This window comes from Sapajus apella, unplaced genomic scaffold (assembly GCF_009761245.1).
Source record: "Sapajus apella isolate SASKATOON/1434 unplaced genomic scaffold, GSC_monkey_1.0 scaffold11, whole genome shotgun sequence".
In the NCBI taxonomy this organism is placed as follows: Eukaryota; Metazoa; Chordata; class Mammalia; order Primates; family Cebidae; genus Sapajus; species Sapajus apella.
The window spans coordinates 36,089,961-36,110,684 of record NW_022436951.1 but is presented as its reverse complement, the minus strand read 5'-3'; the positions used below and the strand labels follow the sequence as shown (position 1 = coordinate 36,110,684).

Genomic DNA, 20,724 nt, shown 5'->3' with positions numbered 1-20,724 from the left:
GGAGGTTGTTCTTCCCACTCTAGAAGTGCCCCAGCTGAGAGAAACCACCAGGCCATACAGCTAGGAACAGGCCAAACTGGGCCCTTCACTGATGCCCGCCAGTTCTCCTGCCCGGCCGGGACCCCGGGCTGCAGTACATGGCCTGTGCCATCAGGCATTGCTTTGAGCTGCAGCTGGGTCAGGCCTCGGGAACACAGCTAAACCAGGTAAGGCCTATGCAGGGAGCGCCCAAATCAGGGTGGTAAGTGAAACAGAGGGTGGTGAGTCAGCGCACAGGACAGCAAGTCACTAAGAGATCCACTATCCTGCCATGGGCTGAGCAAAGGGGTCCTGGCCTGGAAGCTTGGTGGGGGCCACCTCCCAGTTCACTCTCCTGGGCTGCCAGGGCCAGGCTGTCTGAGCTGAACACTTCGGTAAGCACCTGCTTTCCAAAACGGTGCCCAGGCTCCCCGGGGCTGCAGCTCCCTACAGCGTGTGCATTTTGCACCATGTCCCGGCTCATCCAACCTTGGGCTCTTACATTCGTTTCCTGAGGATGCTGTAACGAATCACCACAAGCTGCGTGGCTGAAAACAACAGAAATTCAGTCTCTCATGGTTCTGGAGGGGAAACGTCTGATCCTAAGGTGTCGGCAGAGCTGTGCTCTTTGAAGGCTCCAGGGCAGGGTCCTCCTGGATTCTTGCAGCTTCTGGTGAGCCCGGAGCTCCCTGGGGCGCCTTGGCTTGCAGCTGCATCAGTTCAATCTGCCACCATCCTCCCTGGCACGCTCTCCTGAGTGTCTCTGTTTTCTCTTACAAGAACACAAGTCACTGGACTTAGGGTTTACCCTAATCCAGTATGACCTCATTTTACCTTAACTGGCTATATCAACAAAAAATTCAGTTCCAAACAAAGTCACGTTCTGAGGTGTGTTCATGACTATTTGGAGGATACTATTTTGGAGGGAGGCACCATGCAACCCAGTCCAGGCTCCCGCCCACAAACGTCCCCAATTGCCCTCCCTTATCCCTAAGTCCCTAAAAGACTGCACACACACACACACACACACACACACACAAACACACACACACAGATGCACAGATATACACACAGAGCTCATAAGTACATGCATGTGGATACACATATGTGTATATATGTTATACATTGTTATATTGAAATGAATTAGCTCTACTTAGAGGCCACCTTCTAAACAGAACTGGGAATCTGAGACTGGGGCAGGAACCAAAACAGGATTCCTTGAGGTCTCTGCTCCTAATGTGGCTCTTCGGCAGCCGGGACAAATGGCATCTTCCATGCAGGGATTACTGATCACCTTGGCACCTACATTCCCACTCCCACTCTGCCTGAACAACCATCCCAATACGTTCCACTCCTCACCCCAACCAGCAATGACACAGCCCCAGTGGTTTCAGGGTGTGATGTGCTCAGAGCTCCTGCAAGCTGAAGATGAGACCTGCACGCACAGCGCGGCCCACCTGGTATTGCACAGCACAAGGTGAGTCACCTTCCCCGTCTCCCTCAGTCCCTCCTCCCATCCGCCGCTAGCACATTCTGTCCGAGGTGATGACCAGGTCCTCTCACCCAAGGCAGTGTGAGCAAAATCCAGGCTGCACTTTGCCTCCTGCGTGGGCGACCCTGGTGGCGATGTCTCTTCCTCCTGTGTGGGCGACCCTGGAGGCGACCTCTCTTTCTCCTGCGTGGGCGACCCTGAAGGCGACGTCTCTTCCTCCTGCGTGGGCGACCCTGGAGGCAACGTCTCTTCCTCCTGCTTGGGCGACCCTGGAGGCGACGTCTCTTCCTCCTGCATGGATGACCCTGGAGGTGACGTCTCTTCCCTGTTCGGGACCCTGGCTCCCCTGTGTGAGTGGAGTGGGTCTGGGGATAAACAAGGTACCATCCCTCAAACCTGTGCACAGGGCCCGATCCAGAGTCAGTGATCAGCACCTCATACTGTGACACAGCGCCAGGGTCTCTCCACAGAGTTGGAGAGGCTGATCTCGGGCTCCTGTGGACAATGGTAGCTGGCTCTGCTTTCTGCAGTGGCGCCATCAAGGTTGCTAAATCTGCCTCCAGAGCCAAGTCCGATGATGAGGCCAAGCCTCAGACGGCAGGATCATCAGGGCAACCGCAGGAACACTGCCTAGCAGACCCCAGCTTTGACAGAGCTCCGGAGAGGGATGGAGGAGCTGGGTCCCCAGCTGTGTCCAGCCAGGTAAGAGAACACCCCAAATGGGTCGGCTCGGGGACCTCAAACCACACAGACTTCATGACTATCTTGGAGGAATCTTTTAAAGCCTCAGTTTCAGCATTTGAGTACACATGGTGTGTGCAAGCCTTCTGCTGGCAAAGTGGATGCAGCACAGGGCTGTGAGTCACAGGACGCTGCTGGATGCCCAGCCCCTCCGTGACCAGCCACACACCCATGGCCAGTCAGGCAGCCCCTGAAAGGCTGGGTTTATGTTAATACTGAAAAGTTGCTATCGAGTTTATTCAAAGCAATAATGTTCTGCCTGCAAAACACCTGGATTAGCCATCGGCTTGATGGTGGGACTGCTATGCCATTGGGTCTGTTTGTAAGCAGGGTATTCATACTTCAGAGGCTATCTTCCAAAAACACATGAGAACAATGCAATCTGCACCTGCCCAACACAGCAGTGTGGTGACGCTTCAGGTCTGTGCATGATAAATCACTGCAGCCAGACAGTCCTCAAATTAGAAATGGCCTCATCTGTATTTCCAACGTGTTTAAAATTACATGGGCACATGCATCCCATCTCTGCGTTTGCCGTGCACTTACCAAAAGCAAACAGCCCATTATGTGTGTGGTTTTGAAACTGCGTATAAATGACAAGCTGGAGCTTGTGTCTGTGTCTTCCATGGAGAACCTGTACTTGGCAGCTGAGGAGGGGGGCACAGCCCTCCCCTGGGCAACGAGGAAGTTCAAGTCTTCCTCTGGCAGAGCATCCTCAGAGGCTTCCTGCAACACTGCTGGGGACACAGAAATTCTCCCCATGCCTCCTGTCGGCAGCCACCTGTGCACACGCCGCTCCTGCCCGGAGCACTGCAGCGCAGCCCGCCCTCAACATACCTGCACTCCCGGGGTTCTGTTGAAGCGTGTGTATGCCAGGGCCATCTGCAAAAACTCCGGCTTTCCCAGCTGTGTGACTCCCATTGCCACCCACAGTATTTCTTCCTTATCACCAAGTCATGTCATTCTTTTTCTTTTTGTGTCATTTAATTATTTTTTTTCCAAGAAACAGAAGAGAATCATTTGGTACAAGGAATAAGACAAATGCTGCTCCTGTCTCTTCATGGACACACACTGCAGGGTGTTTCCGCCAGGTCTCGGTCCTGCGCTCCCCAATCTGGACCAGTCCCCACCGGGAGGAGCGGACACCGACACTTACGGTGGGCGGTAGGCCAACTCCAGGGGACCGGGAAAAGGGATGGGGCAGCACCTGAATAGTGACCCAGCCCCACCAGGCCAGCCCAAAGCTCAGCAAGGGCAGGGTGCCCAATGGCCTGTCCTGCCTGAGGGGTTGGTGTGCTGGTTTGACGGGGTCCACAAATGATATGTCCACCCAAAGCCTAGGAATGTGACCTTCTTTAAAATAGCATCCTGGCAGATGTAATCAAGTTAAATTCTTAAGATGAGATTGCCCTGGGTTATCCAGGTAGGTCCTAAGTCCAATGACAAGTGTCCCTGCAAGAGATGCAGAAGAGGAGCCATGTGAGGGTGAGGCTGAGATCCCAGTGATGGGCCACAAACCCAGGAGCTCCAGGAGCCACCAGAGTTGGAAGAAGCAAGGAAGCACCCCCCGCTAGAGCCTTTGGAGGGGCCACGGCTCTGCTGACACCTGCGTTAGGGACTTCTGGCTTCCAGAGCTGGGACCGAACAAACTTGTTGCTTGAAGCCAGCCAGCTTGTGGCAGTTTGTGACGGTAGTCTTGGGAAACTCACACGGGCAGCAAGCAGAGTTCTGGGGCAGTATCAGCTCTCAGCCACTCCTTCCTATTCAAAGGGCTCCTGCGTCCTCGGAGGCTGAATGAGTCTGTTCTCACACTGCTATGAAGACATAACTGTGACTGGGGAATTCATAAAGGAAAGAGGTTTAATTGACTTACAGTTACGCAGGGCTGGGGAGGCCTCAGGAAACCTGTAGTGATGGTGGAAGGCGAAGGGGCGGCAGGCACCTTCTTCACAAGGCGGCAAGAGGGAGGAGTGCAGGGGAAACTGCCATTTATAAAACCATCAGATCTCATGAGAACTCACTCACTATCATGAGAACAGCATGGAGGAACCAACCCCATGATCCAAACACCTCCCACCTGGCCCCTCCCTGACACACAGGGATTATGGCAATTACAATTCAAGATGAGATTTGGGTGGGGCACAAAGCCTAACCATATCGTAAGCTGTCCTTTTGACCTCTGATAAAAGAACAATGAAAAGTCTCACTCAAGCCAAAACAGAAATTAGGTCCCCGGATATGCCTGCCGATTTATTTTCAATTATCTCCTCTGTAAAATGCGTTTTGCAGGGTGATCACTTCATATTTGCCATGCATTTTGAGACTCGGGGTTTAAACAAGATTACAACAATTTAACTACAAGTGTAACTAGTAGTTATGATTACCCCATCTTCAACAGGCCAGTAAGCAGACTGCCTCGTCTACCAGTTCATTGCCCCATCTGTTTGCTCAGTTGGGATACTGGTTTCTTTTTATTATTATATTAGCTGACACGGGTTCTTGCTCTGTTTCTCAGGCGGAGTGCTATGACAAGATCTCAGTTCACTGCAGCCTCAACCTCCTGGGCTCAAGTGGTTCTCCCACCTCAGCCTCTCGTGTACCTAGAACTACAGGCATGTATCACCATGCCCAGTTAATTTTTGTATTTTTAGTGGAGACCGGGTTTCACCATATTTCTCAGGCTGGTCTTGAACTCCTGGGCTCTAGCAATCCACCAACCTCAGCCTCCCAAACTGCTGGGTACAGTTGTGAGCCACCACACCCAGCCTGCCTATTGGTTTCTTATGGCTGCTGTCACTAACCACCACACACTTGGACAACACAGAGATAATCTCCTAGAGTTCTGGAGGTCAGAGTCCCAACATCAAGATGTCAGTAGGGCTGTATTTCTTTTGAAGGCTTTAGGGGAGAATCCTTTTCCTGGCCTTTTTCAGCTTCTAAGGGCCATCTGCATAGCTCATGGCCCCATCTTCGTTCAAGCACAGAAGCATAGCATCTTCCTCCATCCATTATGCCTTTCTCACTGCGCCCCCCCAACCCCGTTTCCTTCCTCACATCTCCTTCGCTGGCTCTGACCCTCCTTCCTCCCTCTTGGAATGACTACTGTTATTATGTTGACCCACCCGCACAACCTCCTGTCCAGGAAAACCTTTCCACCAGGAAAACCTCCTGTCTTGGCTTATCCTTACCTTAGCCACATCTACAAAGTTCCTAAGGTCGTGTAAGGCAATCTATTCACAGTTTCCAGGAATTGGATGTGGACAGCTTTGGGGTCATTATTCTGCTGACCACAGTTGACTGAGTCAAGGGTTTTATCCATAATCAGAAAGGGAGAGTGTCATAAAGAAAATCTGGAAATAGGGAATGGGAAACATAATGAGTTTAAGGGAGAGAAACACGCTGAATATGAAGACACTGCTTAACATTCTCATATTTGACTAAGTATGAGTTTTGAGAGCTGTGATTCATTATACTGTGGTGTGGTTAATTCTCTAACTTCAGGAATGAAGCCATGTGCTGGGTTTTTCTAAAGGGCCTCTTAATATAGATGAATGATCTAATTGCAAGTAACGCAACCTACTAGTGTTATGTAATAAAAGAGCCTTCAGTATTTTAGATAAATACATATATGGCTAAGTTACTGACAGTTGCTCTGATGGCCTCCAGTGAACCACACCTCAAAAAACTCATGCCATTGACTTGGACTTGGTTGTGGCACTGGCTTTGGCCAGCCAGACATCAGCAGGTGAAGTGAGGAGCTTGCATGTTGGGGTGTGTTCTTTTGGATCTCTCACTCTTGGGAACCTCCCTCTTAGAACTCGATAACCATGCCATGAGAAGCCCGACCTCACCACCAAAAAAGGTGCACACAGAGGAAAACCAAGGATCCTGCAACAACCCCAGCTCCTCCAGATCCCAGCCACAGCCAGCTCCACCTCGCCAGCCACATGGGTGAGCCACCTCGGAAGTGGATCTGCCAGCCCCTAGTGAAGTCCTTGTCCCATTAAGCCCTGACCAAATCAGAGTAGTGGGCAAACAAACGGTGGTTGATCTTTTAAGCCACTAAGATTTACCTTCCTTATTTTCAAGGGACAGGGGGTGAATAGAGTGTTACCCAACAAGAGACAACAGAAGCCACCGCTTTCATTCTCTCTTCCTTCTTCCTTTCTTCCTACACATCTACCTATTGTCAAACAGTGCACTGGTTATCCACTGCTAAGTAACAAATTACCCCTGAACTCAGTGGCTTAAAACGACAAATCTCTTTTGTATCAAAGATGCTGTGGGCCAGAAATTTAGGCAGGGCTTAGCTGGGTGCCTCCCAACCAGGGTCCCTTACAGGACACAGTAAAAGAATTGCTCAGGCCGGTCATCTGGGCTCCACTGGGAAGGATCTGCTCCCAAGCTTGAAGGCTTCTGACCAGAGCCCCCCACACCCCCGTCTCTTGCCACGTGGGCATCTCTGTAGGACAGCTCCTCACGTAGTAGGCGATGGCCTTTCTGAATATAGCAGCTCCACCAACCTGTTCCAGTCAGACTATGAAGAGAAACAGCTTCTGTCTTAGCTTTATTCTGGGTCTCTCTCTCACCTTTACCTTCACACAGGAACTATTTGACCTTTAATTTTTATCTAAGTAATGTAAGTACATGCATTTAAATTTTTATGTTAAAAATCAATGCATTCTAGAGTGTTGGTACAATAATCCAGTGATAATTCACAGTATGTAATAAGGGCATTCTGTACTTCAGATAGCCCGGGACCAAAGTGGTATAGCAACAGATTCCTAGAAACTAACTTGGATGCAGGATCATTTTAGAATCATAAAAATAAACATAGAGCGGTGCCCTTTAAGAGCCAGCCACATTCTTCCCATCCTAACAGGAGAAAGTTGATGGGTATCTGGATACTAGAAACAACTGAAACTTGGCTAAAAGCTGTGCTAAGGCCTCAGAAAGGAAAGTGGTGCTCATGAGTGTGAAGAAAGTACATCACCACTGATCCAGTGACATCAGCAAGATACCCACGAAGACAAAGCTGCTGAACTGAAAGTCCCTGCAAATGGCCTACCCTCAGGTTCCAAATGGGCTGAGGCCAGAGGGAATGAATTAGTGAGTCAAGACCATTTTGAACTCAGGTCTTTTTTTGGAGCTGAAACATGCAGGGTATTCTGGAAGGATCATTTTACATCCATCCATCCACCCATCCACCCATCCATCTATCCATCCACCCAATCATCCATCCATCCATCCATCCACCCATCCATCCATCCATCCATCCATCCATCCATCCAATCATCCATCCATCCATCCACCCATCCACCCATCCATCCATCTAATCATCCATCCAATCATCCATCCACCCACCCACCCATCCATCTATACATACACCCAATCATCCATCCATCCACACCCACCCACCCATCCATCCACCCATCCATCCATCCACCCACCCATCCATCCATCCAATCATCCATCCATCCATCCATCCATCCACCCATCCACCCATCCATCCATCTACCCATCCACCCACCCATCCATCCACCCACCCATCCATCCATCCATCCATCCATCCACCCACCCACCCATTCATCCATCCATCTACCCATCCAACCATCCATCCATCCATCTATCCACCCATCCATCCATCCAACCATTCATCTGAAATAGCATTCGCTATTTCAGCTACTGAGCTCCCAGCCAGCTGACCAGAATGACCTGTGGATTATAAAGTATGGATGCACAGATGGGTGACATCAGCTCCCTGATGAATACTCTGGGGGAGGAAACAGTCCTTCCAGAATCCAATGCATTTGTGACATTTAATTTTTGCCTACTCACAAACTCACTTTGTACACTTTCTCTTGGTCACTGCTAGACCCATGCAAGATTCTTTAAACACCCAGATTTACTTGTGTTATACAATCTGAGGCCAAATGTATACATCAGTTTGCTCATTTACTTAATAATTGATACGTACCCATTACATCTCAGGCACTGTGATAAGTTCAGGTTATAGTAGTGGACAAGGCTGGTGTGGTCCAGGTTCTTAAGGAGATTATAGTCTTGAAGGTCAGACACTTCCTCTGTAACTCTGAGAGTTACCTTTGGTACTTACTAGATGTCAAAGGAGAGTTTGACAAACAGATCAACACTGGGCTGAGGTGTCAGAAAAGGTGAAATAACGAAAATGGTTTTTACACTGCAACCTGAAAAGGGCACAGGTGAGCCAGGTAAAGAGGTGAGTTATACGGAGGTTTGGGGGTCTGGGAGGATGAAATACTAGTATGACTGGGGCAAAATAAATAAATAAAATCAAGTTAATGGGATACTTAGGAGACTTAGCAATGGCAATGACACCGGGGCAGGGGAAGAGAGAGGGACAGAAAGGAGGCAAAGATGATATGAACAGATAAAAGTTCATGCCACTTTCTGAGGGAGACACAGAGGGAGATTTGGGTGGGAAAGGTATATCTGTGTAATTTTAGAGACACTGAGTTTGAGCCTCCCGGAGAATAGCCAAGAGGAGAAAAAAATGGAAGTTGGGTTACAGAAGTGTAGGCCTCATTTAGGCTGGGCTATAAATCTAGAATCTCAGCACAGAATGGTAACTGGTGCCAGGGGATAGATGAGCTTGGCCAGGGAGAGGGTGGGTAAGGAAAGATGCCTCGAGGAGCCCAGCACTGAACCTCTGCTGGAGCATGCTGTTTAGAAGTCCAGGAAAGAGAGGACTCTCCTGAAGCTGAGCTGGTGGAATGAGGCCTAGACTCAGCATTTTAATAAGCTCCTTCGTGGTTCTGCCACAAGTAGGCAGAAAATTGCCTTGGAGAAACTCATTCTAATAGAGCTTGGATAGCGCAGACCCTCAGCTAATGTTGACTGAACAAACATGTTTTGTAATTACATATCTTGTCCATTTTTCTGTATCAATGCATACAGGTCTTCATCCATTCATTCATGTTAGTCATAGCATAGTTATCCAGGAAATGGATAAACCACTGATTTATCTAAGCCATTGTTAATGGACATTCAAGTTACTGCGTTTTTTTCTTTATAAACAACGAAACAATTAATACCTGCCTATTCTTCTGCTGGGTTATTTTTCTTATTTGTGGAAGAGTTCTGCATAGTAGTTATTAAGTTCCTTGTGATATGTATAAAAAGGATCACAACGGGGCTCAGTGGCTCAAATTTATCACCTCAGCACTTTGAGAAGCCAAGGAGGGAAGATCACTTGAGGCCAGGAGATTGAGGCTAGCCTGGGCAATATACTGAGACTCTATCTTTACAAAAGGAAGATAAAAAACATTAACCAGACACGGTAGTGCATGCTTATAGTCCCAGCTACTCAGGAGGCTGAGGTGGGAGTATCCCTTGAGCACAGAAATTCAAGATTATAGTGAGCTATTATTGTGCCACTGCACTTCAAACTGAGCCACAGAGTGAGACCCTGTCTCTATTTAATAAAAAAAAAAAGGATCTTTCTTAGTTTTTTCGCCTTTTGAGTTTATGGTGTTTTTAGCCTTATGTTATTTTTTTTCCTAATTTAGCTATATAGCCAAATGTATCAATCTTTTCCTTTGTAACTTCTTAGGTTTGTGGTACATTTTAAAAGTTTAAGAAGTGGTACATCGGCCACCTAACGTCACCTGAGTCTTGACAGGACCAAGGGCTGCATATTCTGTCGAACTCCCTTGGAGCAATGGCACGTCTGTCACACGGACAGATGGGTCACCTCTATGCAGATGAGTGGCAGGAAACAGAGCTGGCTCGCGTGGTTATACAGTGTAAGCCTGTGACCCTGTTTGTAGCCAGCACCTGTACTGTCACTGACTGTAGAAATATTTTAACGAGGCATCTATATATATTTGATAGGATTCAAAAATGGAAATAACACAGAAAATTAATAAAACTACTCAGTGGCATTACCAATACTCCCCAGAGATGAGCACTTGCCTTTGTAACTAACAACACCTGGATATTTCAGGACTTGAGGGCAATAGACTGGTGGCATCACAATCCTAATCACGTGTAACTCCAATAGCTCAACTTCCAGGAATTTACCCTGAATCATAATTGAACAAGCGGAAGGTGTTAGGTCAAAGACACTAACTTCATATTAGTGAAAACCTGTGACCCACACAGGTACCCAATGGGAGCTGATGAACTAAGCCAAGGAGAGCCACAGATACTTGTGACATGGTGGGCAGAGGCCCAGCTCTCCCACTCAGCTGCACGACCTGGGCAAGTGCCTCAGGTCCCTCATCTGTAAGCCTCACTGGTTTACCGTGGGAATTGAGGCAATGCATAGAACGTGCTTAAACTGTCCAGCATGTAAATAACATAACTGCTGTTAACATATTAATGGAACACTAAATATTAAAATTATGTGGGAGAAACTTTATTGAGTTGCCCAGATGTCATGGCAACCTGCAGAATAACACAGGTTACCAACTCATGTGTATAGTAATAATCCCACATCTAGTTACTCAATGTGTGTGTGTGTGTGTGTGTGTGTGTGTGTGTGTGCATCTGTGCACAAAGAAAAACGTCTAGATGGGTGAAAATCACAATATCAACAACTTGGGCAGAAATATGGAGATTTTTGTAGCTATATTTTTCAGTTTTCTGTAATGAACCCTTCTGATTGTATACTCAAAAAGATAAAGAATGTTCTAGTTCTGTGTAAAGGTGGGGCTTAATTTTTGCTTTTCCGTTCTAACTCAGAGGCAGCACAGATTACCGAGAGCAGTGAAACAGGCTCAGGCCCTGTTTGAATCCATACCGGCCTCACGGTTCAGCGGCGTCCTTGGGCATAACAAAAATCAGTGGGCCCGGGGCTGTTTGTCTGATCTGTGTCTGGAGGAAGAAAGGGATGGGGAGGAAGAGATGAGGAGCAAAGCAGGGATTGACAACTAGCTGCGTGGCAGTGGGCAGGGATGATGTGAAGAAGCTGATCGAAATGGTTGATCCTGCCCCAGGATGGCTCTCATCGTCATTCTTTTAACCAAACTGAGGTCTTTGAGAGGAAGGGATGAAGGGCCAATGGAAGAAAGAATGAGGCCAGGGGTGTGTACCTGAACCCAAGTTCCTCTAGGTAGAGAGGCCTGGAAGACAGTGGCAGTGACAGTCACAGCATCCCTTGCCGAGTGTCAGACGTGGCCTGGAACCCTCCAGTGCTCTCACGCTGACATCAATTCCGAGCTACGCAGATCCCTCAGCAACTCAGGGGATTTGAAAGTGATGGGCACTTACGACTAACAGGAATGGCAGGTGGGGTGGAAAAAGGAGACCTTCCTGTGAACTCAGGGGCATGTGGCCTGTCACAGCATCAAGAGGCTTCAACACCTATTCATTGCCTGGGGACCCACTGTGGTGGTGTCATCACTGATGAGAGCCTGGTGATGAGATACACCAGGCAGTGCATCCATATACCCAAACTTCTACTCAAAAAGACTGGTGTATATTACAGAATAATGTGTGACAGCTACACCTGCCCCACTGGGCCTAGGTCCACAGACTCCCATGCTGTGGGGCTATTTCCACCAGCTGCCAGATATGCATCTGAGTCACCCACTCCCTATTCCCAAGGCTCAGACATCAGGATTCAAACAGCCCGAGGCCAGCCGAATAACTCAGTCCCGGGATACGTAGAAGAGCCCCCACTGCCGGCACAGCCTCCATGTTTCAGAGCCCAGGAAGAGGCGACTGTGGACACCCCGGACCCACCAGGAGCCAGCAAAGAGGGAGGTGAAGCTGCAGGGCTTTGGGCACGCTATTTAAGCCCTGGTGCCCCAACTTCAACATGAGTAATATAAAGAAAGCCGGACCCTGCAGGGCTGGTGAGGGCCAGCTGAGTGGATGCAGGTGAAGTGTGTGGCAAGAGCCAGCGAGCCATGTGCCCACAGGGCCCTGGTGCAGCAGTCAACAGTCAGCATCTTCATGCCGGAAAAACCAAGCGGACAGGGACTGCAGGCACCCGACCTGCCGGACAGGGGCCTAGTCTTCTCTAACAGAAACTCTTCCCCTGGGTAGCAGTCCTTTTCTAGTGCTTTTGGAGAGAACAGAACTGCTAATAAGGGACCAACTTCCTAAGGGGCCCTGTCCCTGACTCAGGAAATACAACCCTCCTGGGGACCGTTCTGGACTGAGTTGCGTCCCCACAAAACTCCAGTGTCAAAGCCCTAAACCCAGGACCTGAGAATGTGACTGTATTTGGCTGTATTTGGAGAGGGTCTTCAAAGGAGTAAGTTAAAAATGTTTCCTTCGGGCGGGTCCTAATACCACCTAACCTGTGTCCTTAGATTCCAAAGAGATTAAGACACACAGAAGAGACACCAGGGCTGTGACACACAGAGAGGAGTGGCCATGTGAGGACACGGCGAGCAGGTGGCCATCTGCAGGCCAGGGAGGCCTCAGGGAAAACCCACTCTGCTGGCACCGTGATCGCAGACTTGCAGCCTCCAGAACTGTGGGAAAATAAATGTTTGTTGTTTAAACCACCCAGAATGTACTGTGTTCTTCTGACAGCCCTGGCTAGGATCTAGGCTGGTTCAGGATCAATTGTAAGAGGCAAATCAATGCAGATCCCCTGGCCCCATCCTAAAGCCTGTGGCTTCAGAGGTCTGAACTGGGGCCTTACCTTGCTAACCAGCCTGCCCAGGCCATTCCAACACAGGGGTCTACAGGTGGAACCCGGCACAGGCCACACTAGGGCCTCAACTCCGACAGATCACAGAAACAGCGCCACCTGCAGTTCACGAGAAATGCAGTTCTCAAGCCCCCCCACCCCCCCCCCCACCCCCACCCCCACCAGCCAGGTGCAGGTTCACCAAATCCCCTCGTGGTCTATAAGCACGCACTGCAGGGCGTCCTTCAATGAAAACATTATGACTTTTTTCTCTTAGTTTAAATAAGCTCCACAGTAACTGGACTTCTAAAGCACCTTTCTGTTTGCCTGATATCTACTTTAGCAATAGTTTTTTTTTACAACTCTCTGGCTCAACAAAGTAAATAAAAGTATATTTTACCACTGTTAAAAAAAAAAAAAAAAAAAAAAGAGTGTCAGCAAACTGGTGTTCCACAGCCCCTAAGAAAGGGGTTGTAGAAAAAATTGGAATTCTACGTTTTGCTTTAGCTTTTCCTGCCTAAATGCCTGGAGAACAAATTTTCTTATGAATATTATGAACCCTCTGGGAAAGTAATAATTGACTGTTTACAAGACACACTGTACTATATTATAAAAATATTACAAAAATAATTACATGGAATAAGCCACTTAGTTTATTGTACGCATGTCTAATTGAAATCCATGAAAACAGTTACATTTAAAACATTTATGCACTATACCTGAAAATGTAAAATACCAATTTAAGTATTTTCCACATTGAATCAATTTTTCTTTTAAAAAGATTTTTCCTAGTCTTTTAGCTTTCTGACACAATAAAATGGAACAGAAAGAGTACAGTAAAAGGAAAATATTAGGTAGAATGTTGTAAAACTTTTAATTTACCCATCATATTTAATATTTCCAAGCCTGTTTTCCTGCGCCCCATCTGCCTGCAGAGAATGATCCCCATGGTGACATGGAGTCACCACTCTGAGAGCCAGACGACACCGGATGGACAGAGGAGCTGCTGGAACGGCTGGGACACAGCTCCGCTTCTCCTCTAGCCCCGCTGTCCCATGAGGCTGAACAATGAAGACAGGGGGGCTGAGGGGCGTTAACAGGGCCCAGTCCCATGTCAGCAGGAAGGTGGCATCAGCGCTCCAGTCCCAGCCTTAGGCAGCATCGCGGTCACAGGGATCTTCGCAGAGGGAGGGTGAGCCGGTTAAGAAGGCGGGTGATCCTCCCCCCGGATGCTTCGATACTTAGCCATGTCTTCCGGAAATACTTTAGAAAGTTCTTGAATCAACAGGCTTTTAAATTTCTACAAAGAAAACACATTTTCAAAGGAGCTCTCTACTTCAACACTCCAATAGCTATTTAAAATATGCCTTTTGGGAGTTTAAACACAGGGCCCACTAAGCAAAACAGGGCCACGGGACTGACCTCAGACTTCCACTGATCTCAGAGGAAATGACACCAATGGCAACATATACAAAAGGAAGCAAAACTGCACAGCCCCGGGCATCACCACCAGCAGCACGATTCTGCACTGCCCAAAGGCATCGATGTGACAGGAGCCTGCTGCAACTGTAAGCCACGTCCCTGGGGGCCCAGTGGCTGTGTTCACGTGGAGAGAGACGTTTCTGCTGGCCGATATAATTCTCACTCAGCTTTACCAAGCAGACCGGATCAAAACCATCACCCCTCGCTTCTGATAAAGAGTACACTAGGCGCTGAAGGTGATGCTGGACCAACAACTCCTCAATCCCAAATGGACAAACAGAGATGACGTGTGGGCACCATACCAGGAACTCTAACAAAACACCACTTCCAAGGTGTGCTGCTTACCACCAGGAGGGGATCACCTGCATGGGATTCTGGAAGCCCTGTGGCCTGCCTGTGACTAGGCAGGTCTCCTACTGACAGCTCCTCCCCTAGCTCCTCTCACTCGGCCAGAGCACCAAGAGGCCACTGTGCGACCATCCCTGACTGTGCACATCGGCCATGGCTGAGCACACGTGTCCCAGTCTGGCTCCAGGCATCAGAAGGAACAGGACATTCACATCCCCTGTGATCCTGGAGCCCAAGGAGCCGGCAGAGGAGGCAGAGCAAACAGAAAAAATAAAAGGTAAATCTTGACCAGGGTTCTCAAGAAAAGCAGCTTTAGAAAAGGCTGATCCCAAAGGCTTCTGTGAGGAGGCGAAATCATCTGAGACTGGAAGGACGGCACATGGAAGAGCTCTAGGCGGAGAAGATAGCAGGAGAAAAGAACACAAACGAAGAGGTGGATGTATTCCAGAACTGAAAACCAGGCAAGCATAGACGGCCTGGAGGAGGAAGGGGCAAGTGGTGTGAGCAGCAGGAGAGGCGGGCTGGGCTCCCTGCTGTACACAGCAGTCAGTCACAGTCACACGGCGCCAACAGGCATGAGTGGCCGTGAGGTCCAAACAAAGAAACCAAACACCAATTTGAACCACATTTGAGTCAATTTAAGAAAAAATTATTTCATGTTCAAGTGCAGAGAGTTCTCTACATCTCATCAAGGCAAAGAAAAACTAAGCAGATGATCTGGAGAATTTCATGACAGTGGATATGGTAAAAAGAAGTGTGGAGGTCAGAAGCTGAACAAAGAGTAAAATCAATATTCGAGAATCCTCTAAACCAAAGAACTATGACTACATGGGAAGCCTTCAACAGTAGGAATTGCTACAGAAATAGAAAGTATCAATGCAATAAAAGTGTGTCTTAAAAAATTGAAAACATCACAGCTAGTGAGAACTACCAATTACAAAAATTACCCTGGATTTTCTTAAGAGTAAGATTAGTGTACGTTTTTAATGCTACTACACAGATCACTCATATCTAATTTTACTTACTGCCTATTACACAATTCAGAAATCCCAATGTGTAAAATTATGAAATGGTCAATATTCTAGCAAGTATGGAAAAAAAATGGCAGTCTTTTAACCAAATTTCACTGAGAAGGCATCTCTTCCCAGTGTATTTCTGACACTCCTTAGAGTCTTACCTTCATGGTGTCAATCTTGCCTTTAACTTGCTCATTTTTAGCTAGAGCCCTCTCCAGGCACTCTTTGGTGTAGAGTTGGGGGTTTCGACCTTGATCTATATATCTGAAAACATGAAACGTTTCAATTAGCATTCCCATATTCCCATGACCGACGCCTATTCTCTCAGCTTTCTGAAAGACATGGGGGAAAAATGGTCAGGAATATATAACTGCACATGGCTTTGTTTAGACAAAACTGAGTCTGGGAACCAGGGGAATTAAGATTCCTTCATTTACATAAGTACGGTTAATCTGATCTCATTACTTCTGATAATATGAACAGCTCATAAAATCAAGTAATGATCACTTATAAACCAAAGCACACTCACAGGCCGTATCACTTTACATTTGTTTAGCATTTGCACTTTTCAAAATTCATTCATGCTATTATTACCTTTTTGATTCTTATAACAGCCTGTATGGTAAGGCAACTCTTGACAATAGAAGAAACTAAATGAGCTCCGGGGGTTCAGGCCTGGGTGACACAGGGGAACCCTGCTACGATGCAGCCTCCACTCCAGGTCAGCCCTGCTGCTTGGCAAACGCTCTGTGGAGGAGCTTCAGGGGAAAGGAAAGGAGAGCTACAAGCCAAGGGTCCCAGTAGCGACGGCCCCAGGATCATTTTACAAAGCATCCCACTGCTTTAAAAAGAAGAGGGAGCTTCTTTTTAAAGCAGTGGGATGATTTGTAAAATGATACCACTTCACTAAATATACTACTTCATTAAATACACCTAAGTAGTTTAAATATAACAGAAACATTCTGGCCAATTATTTCTAAACGGTATAAAGCTGTTACTTAGAATTTCTGACACTTCCCCCAGAAATTATCTTCATTATCCTAAAGACTTAATTAAGCATACTGCCTAGATCAGTATCTAAATTTTACCAAGAGCAGGCCACCTGCCTATTTCTGTACACTAAAGAAATCTTATCATTCAACTAAATTGAATCATTCATTATTTAAAACAAAAACAAAAACTGAAAACTCACTCCATTTTCGCTTTTTTTTTATAATTGAGGCCAAAAATACAAAATCACTTGAGAATAAAGATATCATTAGGTTACTACTAATGGTATAAAAAACAGTAGGTTTGACAGACAGCAAAAGATAAAAACAGTGCAAGTTCTAGAAATTCTATTTCATTTCAGTGTTTTTAAAATAATATAATGTAGCAAATTGTGGTTAATTCTAAACAAAATCTATCCATTTCTCAAGAAAACCTGACAGGCTCACAGAATAAGGTTGACCATGTGACCTGACAGCCATTTCTTCAACAACATGGACATCCTGCTCAGACTTGGTTATTTTAAGACTCAAGGGTGGAACCCACTCCTGCCCATATACAAAGTCCTGGGGACAAGGGCCAAGCTCTTTTCATCTTAGCTAAAGACACAGTTGGTGTGTATGTAAACGTATATGCTGAAAAGGTCACTTGGGGACCAGGAAATTCCGTCTACATCGGGTAGACATTGGCAGCCGGTTTGCAAATGAACTCTCAGGATCTGCTCTGTATTAGGGCTCACTGGCATCCTCCTCCTGACACCCCAGGTCAACCTCATCCGTCCCTGGGCCCAGCACTTCCTTCTGCCCTGAAGCAACCTGTTCTGATCAGTCTCCATTTGTTCTGCTTCAGAAGACACAAGTAGTTACTTGCCACTTGTCACTCTGTGCATCCCCTGCATTCATAACCAGAGGAGCACAAAGGACACTGCATTCCTGGACTCAAGCAGAAAGCCAAAGCCAAGAGTACTCTCAGGCGTAAAACCTTCACTCCCACCTGAAGTCAGACGTCTCAGTGGTGCACACTGAACACAGGTAGGGAACACGTGGCGAAGTCATCAGCAGGTGAACAGAAGATCAGAAACCAAGAAAACCACCTCTGTACCTGCCCTGTCTCTGTAGGCTGCTGCTGCACTATAACCAGAACTTGTATCTCTGACCTTTTGGGATGGAAAACCACCATAATTTTTCCCCTTTACTACTCAAGGAAATCTAGTGATTTACATTGGAAGTTTTGCTGCAAGAAATACTAAAACGTTCCTGCTGTTGCGAGCCAGCACCAGGAGGGAGAGGCTGCTTCGCACTGGGCAAGAAAGTGTGAGTCCGGGGTTTCCTCTTAACTCTGACACTTGTTAGGTAAACAACCGGTTGCAGTTACTTATCAGCTCCTTCACGTGTGAAATCAGAGATGTGACTAAATCAATGTGATAAAACCTGGATTTAAAAAACCTAAAAAGCTTATTCCTGTATATGTTCTCAGGACTATTACTGAGATAGGTGCACACAACTCTCCCACAGAAAACAGTGAACAGCCTCCCAAGCATACTTGGAATAAGAATCCTTTCTTTCCCCCTTCGACAGAGCAGATATTTCCATCTCTCAGAACTAGCACTCCACAGGCAGTTTGGGAACATCAAACCAGACTGCTTTTCAGGCTGTTTCTGGCTGCCGTTTTTAAAAAATGTATAATATAGCCCTCATATGACTTTTCACCTCTTAAGGAAGAAAGGAAGTTTTGTGATTGTTCTTTAGCCTAAGCAGGACTTTGAAAACCTATGATGTTTTTCATGTATTTAATAAGCCTTTATTTACATGTAACTTTTTTCAACAATGCAATATTAAGGAAATTCTTTTTTAGTTTTGTAATCCCATTAAAATGTTAAGTTCCATGAGGACAAGTATTTTTGTCTACTTTTTTGCCACTGGCACATCCCCAGCACCTAGGCTGTGCCTACCACACAGCAGGCACTCAAACGTCAGTGATGAAGAAGTCATGACACCACACCACAACTGAACAAGATTTATACCCAAGACTAACATCAAGAATGTTACTTACTCAAAAACTTCTAACGGTACAGTAATATCATGAAGCTGCTGTCTGCACTTATCAATATCCTGTAAGCCAGTAACGATAAAATTCCTGGGGGAAAGGCAAAAACACAGTGGTCCGGTTAGTTTCACTTAATAAGCCCCACCCACAGAGCTACCACCCACAGAGCTACCCAGCCAACTGGGGCTCCACACAAGCTCTCCTCACACTTGTGCGGGTCATACATGGCCCTGACCTCTTTGGTTAGCTACAGGATTCCTAGGACACCTTTAGAGTTACAAGATACTCTTAAATGTTTGTTACTTCCCTTCTAAACTACAAATTGCCAGTAAGGAGGATTGAGAGGGAACCTGATAAAAAATATGAACCGTCTCTCAAAAACAATGACCTGACTGAGCATATGACCGTGTGCGGTATCAGCGAACACATACGGCAGCGGACTATACTCAAGGTCTGAGCGAAAGCAAGCCATCCTTCCTGGTTTAGCTTCCTCTCCTCTCTGGGCCCTTCTTACACCAGCCCTGGCCTGGCTATTCCCACAACACTGGGTATGGAACCTCGGCTGCAATATTTTGCATGTCCGTGCCCCATATGAAGCCCTTCTCGAAAGTGCTGTACTTTCATTTGCCTTTTCTCCGTCCCAGGGCCTAGCGCCACGACCAGCACTAGGCTGTTGCCAAAATATAATAATAATTAATAAACGTTCTGTAACCTTCCTCACCACCACCTCCCCCCAGTTCCCCCACTGTCAGGCATCTGCAGGAGGTGGCCTCGGAGCGTCACCTTCTGAGGCGTAGTTTAGGGCGCACACTCACTGTGGAGCCTGCCTCCCCTCAGGGGACAGGGACTGAACTCCCAGAAGGGCTCCAGGAGGAAGGGCTGGGAGGGGTCACACAGGAGAGGGGAGACGCTAGAACAGAAAGCATGATTCCCTGGATAGGGAAACGGTAAGTACATCATCCGGCCATGATTATGTCTCCAAACAGGCCCCAAAGAGGTTCCTCTAATCAAGTTGGGAAGGAGACGGTTGGCAACAGGCGGCACGCGGGTCCCGCCCTCTGAACACAGCCAGGAAAGACGCCCCGGGCTCCGGGACCAGACAAGAGAGCTGGTGGGGCAGGAGCAGCGGTCAGGTTCGGCTCTGCCTCCCTCGATCCCCGCTCCCCGAGCACACGCTGCCAGGCCAGGCCCTGGGGAGACGCCGGCAGCCTCGGGCCGCTACTCACAGCTTCTGGTTGAGTCCGGCCTGGCTGCTGGGCTGGAAGTCACTGACGATGATGCCGAGCTGCCGAATGTTCTCCACGAACTTCTCCAGGTGCTCTTCTAGGTGGTCAAACTTCTCCGCCATCGCCTCGGCCAGACCCCAGCCGCACAGCCTCAGCCAGGAGCGCCGCAGGGGTGGCCCTACGCTCCCGCTTCCTGCTTCCGTCCGGACAGATACCACTTCCGTTTCCTCTGGGAGCGCGCAGGCGAGGTGTTGGGGGCGGAGCCTGGTTGTCGGAACGGGCTCGTTGGGGGCGGGGCCTAAGGGAGGGGAGGGGAGGGGCCTAAGGGCGGGGAGGGGAGGGGCCTAAGGGAGGGGAGGGGAGGGGCCTAAGGGCGGGGGGGGGAGGGGCCTAAGGGCGGGGCCGGCCGGGCTTTCGGGGCTGCGCTCTGGATACCCAGGAGGCTTCCGCGCGCAGCGGGGCGAGTGCTTGCACTCACATCAGACCTGCCTCGGTCATGGGAGAAGTTGAACACTTTGTGCAATGGAGCATCTTCAAGCAACACACACTTGGATGAAAATCCTAAAGTTTGTATGAAGGACCAATAACGGTAGTCTCCCTGACCCTCTGCCAGAACCCTAGGGATCAGCGCGGGCCTCCCTCCTTTCCTCTTAGGTGTAATCGGCGCCACCTCCCCTAGCTCTTGCCGCTAACCCTGCTCCCCAGACCCCTGCTGCCTTCCTAGGTAAGGCCCTCACCTCC

General features: G+C 48.0%; 1 protein-coding gene across 1 annotated transcript; it reads right to left on the bottom strand.

Annotated features, from left to right (window-relative positions):
- Nucleotides 1-13,508: 13,508 nt before the first annotated feature.
- On the bottom strand, nt 13,509-20,210 carry MED10 (mediator complex subunit 10). Its single transcript, XM_032279133.1, has 4 exons — nt 19,984-20,210; nt 18,764-18,847; nt 15,886-15,988; nt 13,509-14,178 (listed from the first exon to the last, which is right to left on the bottom strand). Exons 1-4 carry the CDS (start codon nt 20,103-20,105, stop codon nt 14,080-14,082), a joined length of 408 nt encoding a protein of 135 aa, XP_032135024.1. The 5' UTR covers nt 20,106-20,210; the 3' UTR covers nt 13,509-14,079.
- Between the last annotated feature and the right edge of the window lie 514 nt (nt 20,211-20,724).